The 6,000-nt window shown below is 48.4% G+C and overlaps 1 protein-coding gene across 1 annotated transcript in view; it reads right to left on the bottom strand.

The window, feature by feature from the left end:
• Nucleotides 1–876: 876 nt before the first annotated feature.
• Nucleotides 877–6,000, bottom strand: part of NDFIP1 (Nedd4 family interacting protein 1) — a 23,992-nt gene continuing 18,868 nt past the window's right edge. Inside the window, exons 7-9 of the mRNA XM_036391602.2 lie at nucleotides 5,504–5,570; nucleotides 4,842–4,947; nucleotides 877–2,902 (exon numbers count right to left, since the gene is read on the bottom strand). Coding sequence (XP_036247495.2) covers nucleotides 4,844–4,947; nucleotides 5,504–5,570 — 171 coding nt within the window. The 3' untranslated portion in view covers nucleotides 877–2,902; nucleotides 4,842–4,843. The remainder of the gene's footprint in view (nucleotides 2,903–4,841; nucleotides 4,948–5,503; nucleotides 5,571–6,000) is intronic.

The following is a 6,000-nucleotide window of genomic DNA, read 5'->3' as shown; positions in this document are numbered from 1 at the left end:
CCCCCTGTCCTATCATCCCCTGCCCATGTCAGTACTCCTGGGGAGTCTGAGCTCTCTCCCCACCACGGCACAGCAGCTCCACAGCCGTGTCTGCCCTGCACTGCAGCCAAGGCCTCCAGCCCAGCCTGGCTGTCAGGGGAGGCCAGAGGTGTTTACCTGGTCACTGCAGGTGACCACAGCCCTGTCCCTTTGGTGGTGCGAGGTGGCTGAGCTGTCCCAGACCCAACACAAGTATTGGAGCCTGTGAACCCACACCAAACACAGCGTGGCTTCTGCAGACCCCAGCACCCACCCATCCCTCCCAGAGCCCCTGGCTGTGCAGGAACATGGAGCTGGAGCTGTCTGCAGCTTCAGGCACCGCAGGACGAGCAACAGGAATGCCAAATATTCCAGTTCTCTGGAGTCAAGCCCAAATAAGGCCCAGATGCCAGGGGAGCAAACACGAGGTTGATCGACCAAGTTTGGGCAAATGTGATTCAGAGTTCCCCAATGCTGCAGATTTTGCCTGTAGGATAAAATTCCTAATTCTGTGTTCACTTATTCCTGTTTAAAGAGGACTCTGTGGAACCTCTATCCATCTCTATCAGCCCCAGCTGCTTGTTTGTGGGGACTGTACATTTGAGAAGCTCAGCTGTGAAGCAAAACCAGTTTCATGGGTCAGTAAGTCATACAACTACCAAAAAATCCAACAAACCCCCCAAAATGGAATCACCATTTCCTGGCAGGCTTGGTTACAAAAGAGATGGACACCTTGGAGACTTGTGTTACACCTTCCATGGAAGGAGATGGAATGCCCCTAGATAATCAGTGTTTGTCATGGATAACCAGGTGCATTAACACATCAAAACTCAATTAAACACTGTCCTACAGCAACAATTGCTACAGAAGTGACATTTATTGACGTTCTGCTGTATTTACAGGTTGAACATAGTAAAACTCCAAAGTGAATGACCACTTGGCAGAAAGCACAGGAGTGCACATTAAATCTACATTTCCAACGCATCAGAGTCTCTGCTAACACAAATTATAAAAGCAAGAATTACAGGTGTATTAGGAATTGTCTCAAAAGTCCCAAGCCCAAAGAAAAAAAAGGCCTTTGTCTTGCAAGATGGTTTTTATACAAAGTCGCAACATGATCTTTTAGTTTTACACTACAGACTTGTTCCTGAAAACCCCTGGAGAGCCCAAAAAGTTGGTGGTGCGAAAGGAAAGGATACTACAACACCGAGAATAAAGACTGTTAAAAGTTAATACTTGTGCCACCTCTAAATTCCCAATGACACCTCCGAGTCTGGACTGCAGTGACCCCTTTTCCTCACAGGCCCCGGGGTGCTGGGGGACTGCAGGAGCAGCCTCAGCTCTGGAGTCACCCCTGTGCTGCCAGGCAGGACACGGGGGACAGGGACGGACAGACAGGACACGGGGGACAGGGACGGACAGACAGGACACGGGGGACAGGGATGGACAGACAGGACACGGGGGACGGGGACGGACAGACAGGACACGGGGGACGGGGATGGACAGACAGGACACGGGGGACGGGGATGGACAGACAGGACACGGGGGACAGGGACGGACAGACAGGACACGGGGGACGGGGATGGACAGACAGGACACGGGGGATAGGGACGGACAGACAGGACACGGGGGACAGGGATGGACAGACGGGGGACGGGGATGGACAGACAGGACACGGGGGACAGGGACGGACAGACAGGACACGGGGGACGGGGACGGACAGGACATGATGTACATGGAGCACACAGGATGGACAGGACATGGAGTTCCATGGGTTGGACAGGACATGATGCACACAGGCCGTACAGGATGTGACACATGGGGACTGTACAGGACATGGAGTTCCATGGGCTGTACAGGACACACAGCACACACAGGACAGGGTGTCACACACAGCCCAGGACAGGGTGTCACACACTGCAAAGCACATGGTGTCAGACAGTGCACAGCACAGGGTGTCACACACTGCCCAGGACAGTGTCACACTCAGTCCAGGACAGTGTCACACTCAGTCCAGGACAGTGTCACACACAGCCCAGGACAGTGTCACACTCAGCCCAGGACAGTGTCACACTCAGTCCAGGACAGTGTCACACTCAGCCCAGGACAGTGTCACACTCAGCCCAGGACAGTGTCACTCTGTGCCCAGGACAGTGTCACACTGTGCCCAGGACAGGGTGTCACACACTGCCCAGGACAGTGTCACACTCAGCCCAGCACAGGGTGTCACACTCTGCCCAGGACAGTGTCACACACAGCCCAGGACAGTGTCACACACAGCCCAGGACAGGGTGTCACACACAGCCCAGGACAGGACAGTGTCACACTCTGCCCAGGACAGTGTCACACTCAGCCCAGCACAGGGTGTCACACACAGCCCAGGACAGTGTCACACACAGCCCAGCACAGGACAGTGTCACACTGTGCCCAGCACAGGACAGTGTCACACTCAGCACAGGACAGTGTCACACTGTGCCCAGCACAGGCAGAGCCCGGGCAGCTCCCAGGCTGGAGAGGAACTAAAGCAAGCCTGGCCCCTGCTGGCCCCGGCACAGCTCCTGCTGCCCAAACACCACAAACTCTGGCTGAAGGGCTCCATCAGCACACCACAGACTCACTGCAAGAGCTGCTTCAAACATTAGCCACTAATGAGTCAACAATTACAGAATTCTGCGTTAATTATTAAAATTTTACACCTAAAAACAAATCGAAAGAAATGCTTCTCCTTTTTTTTTTCTTTTTCCAACAGTACTTTTATTTATTTATTTTAAAGCAGGTGATTATTTTTTCTTCTGCTCCAGAGCCTTGATTCACTTCCTGCAGGTGTCCTGCTGCTTCTTGGGGGGGATTTCACTAATGCAGGAAGACATTTGCCAGAAAACATCTGTTGGAGAAGGATATTGAACAGCGAAGCTGCAGTCAGAGGGTTATTTTGGATAACAGGAGGATGTTGTTCACACAGCACAGGATGTCTAAGGGCTTATGAAGTGTCTCAGCACACAATGATGTGACTCCAGCAAAATGCTCAGGAATCTGTGTGTATTTTACAGGATAACAGCAGGATTGTGTCCATTACTGCACACACAGCTGGAATAGTAAACTCCAGCTTTTCACCAGATTCGTTTCACCAGGTTGTATTTTCTGGTTTGCACTCATTATTCCCCTCCTAATTTTCTAAAAATTATCCCTGCTCTGAAATAACCATAATCCCTCACTGTGCCCTTTGCATCATGCCCTGAAGAGGAAATCTCATCTAAGGACAATAATACACTGAAAATCCAAGTCTTTTGTGGCTTCTTCACTCAGAATTCAGGATTAAAGATTTATTTTCAGGGGAAGTATCACAGCTGAAATATTTATGAATTATTCTGGACATTTATCTCAGCATATCTGAAAGTGCTTTTCTAAAATGCTCTAAAATGACACATAAATAAGGATTTAAACACTCTACAGCTCCACAAGCAAGGAGTGAAGCCAGGTCTCTAACCTGTAATTTCAAATTTCAAACACAGGAAAAGTCTATGCAAAAAGAAACCACAGAGCTCCTTTAGGAAATAAAAAATAAAGTTTTGGTAAAGGAGCAATTTTTTTTTTTTTAAATTGTTCAGTCAGACAAAATACAGAGATAAAGCTGACTTTAAATGCTCACATTCTGTGACCATAAGCTGGGGGAAATCAAGCCTCTGGTGACTCAGCAGGAATCTGGGAGGACATTACAGATCCTGGAGGAGGTCACAAACCAGAACTTTGCTAAACAGAACTGAAACACGTAAAGAAATTGGCTGAACTATTTTTACACACTATCACCAGAGGAAAGCACTGCACAAAGGCTGCTCTGTGCTGCAGATTCTTCTCACAGCCTGGAAACGAAGCAGAATCGTGGGCAATTTGCAGTTTCTAATAAAAGGGAAGTGCATTTGGAAACCCAAGGCTCGGTTTTCAAATCTCAACAATTTAATGACCCCCAATTTAAAGCTGGGGTTGGTTTGGTTTCTTTGACTGTCCCAGCTGCAATTGCCTCTCTGGGGAAATGGAGTGTTATTATGATATTTCTAAAGGGAGCATCGTGTTGCATTCCCCAGCTGGGAAGCAACCTATTCCAGGATTTCCTTCCCCTCGGGGAGGGACAGTTAATGCCAGGCCATTATCTGCTGTGAGCAGGAAATTATGCTACAAGGCTTCAGCTACTTAAGCCTCCTCCTTTAAAGCCCCATTAAGGCAGCCAGCCTGGGGTTCAGCACTGAAGCAAAACACTCCCAGGCACTCAGGTCTTTGCAAGATGCTCAGGGAGGACAGCTCAGGTGTGTGGGGGGGTCTGAGGAGAGCAAAGGTGTGCAAGGCTGTCATTTCTTCAGGAACCTGGCAGCAATTTGAAACAGCAGGATTCAGAGAAATTGCTCGTTCTGGGACAAAAGCCAAAGGCACTGGCATGCCCCTCTAACAGCATTTTGTGACCTCTCCTCGGGGCTGGGACACACCACGTGTTTCAGGCATGTGATTTATTCTCAAAGACACATTTGCCAAATACTCAGCAGTACCAAGGGGCAGGGGTTTTGTTCTCACAGTATCTAGTCAGGGAATCAAATGAATATCCACTTCCTCACAGCAAACACTCAGGGACAAATGCCCAGTGTTCCTCTGCCTCCCATCAGGTCAGTCTGGGCTCTGCAGACTCAGGAGCTGGGTAGGGGGTGCCAAGAAACAACTGTTCCCTGCTTCCTTGAGTTCTAAAAATATTCAAGCAATGGAAAGTGTGGCCTAGAAAAGTCACTAAATAGAGTTAAAGTCAAAGCAGAACAAATTCAGGAAAGCAGAAAATTTACCTTTAGTAAATAAAGAGAACTCTGGTTCTGGGAAGAGTAGAAAACGTATCTGGCATCTTCCTAACCTTTGCATAATTAATAAATCCTCTGAGAAACAGCAGAAAACCTGCAGGGGAGAGACACATTTGTCCAGTTACCACAGGTGTTGCTTCTCCAAGGAGAGGGAGCAGCTGAACTCCCTGCCACCACTACAGAGGGTCCTCATCACTGGGATGCACAGCAGCTGATCACACACAGGAATTATTTTTGGTAGCAATAACACCTCATCTTCCCATTTCAGGTAACTTCAAAAACAAACTTTCCTTGGGTAATCACAAAACTTTGACTCCAAACAAGATCCAGTCACTCCCAAAGCAGGAAAAAGAAACTAAGATGAGGAAGGGAACGATCCACTCTTCCATTTAAGATGCAAGAGCAGACACAGTATCAGTTACAAGCATTATTCTCTTCTTAACTTCTGGATGATGTCAGGATGCTGCCACCAAGAACTGCCAGGACAGTGTTTACATGTGCCTTTAAAACCTGAATGTGCTCAGCCAGAGGAGTATGAGGGTCACATTTCATCTGGACATCCACACACACACATTTAACAGCCAGGAATGCTCACAAAATCCTACCTGACTTTACAGTTTTGAAGCATCTTTCCCCCCACAGCCACTCACCTAGTACAAGGAAGACCCACCAAAGCCAGTACTGGCCATCGAAGTAACCAGGAAAATAGGTGGAGAACTGAAAAACAGCAAGAAAAGTACAGTTTAGAGCACATGAAGTTGGTGAACCAAAGTCTATCCCCACCAATTTTAGCAGTAACCAGATCAGGGCTGCACACGAGAGCTCTCAGGGATGCTGCATTCAGGAATGCTGCAGCAATGAGTTACCTCCACAAACTGTTATTTATGGTTTTTCTGCACCAGCTCCAACAAGGGGAACGGGACAGATTCCACACCCAGCTATGAATTCTGCCAATCAGTGGGGCACAAGGACACTGCTGGGCAAATATTCCTGTTTTAAATTGTGTCCTGGATGCTTATAAAGCACAGCTGCAGGTTCTGAAAGGGCAGAGCAGGCTTGCAGCAGTGCAGCACACTCATTACATTGTCAGGCTGGATGGTGTAACAGCTGGGAAAGAAATCCCACACCTGTGGAATCCACTGACAAG

The sequence above is a fragment of the Molothrus ater genome, chromosome 15 (genome assembly GCF_012460135.2).
Source record: "Molothrus ater isolate BHLD 08-10-18 breed brown headed cowbird chromosome 15, BPBGC_Mater_1.1, whole genome shotgun sequence".
NCBI classification, from domain to species: Eukaryota; Metazoa; Chordata; class Aves; order Passeriformes; family Icteridae; genus Molothrus; species Molothrus ater.
This window is presented reverse-complemented; position numbering and strand designations above follow the sequence as displayed.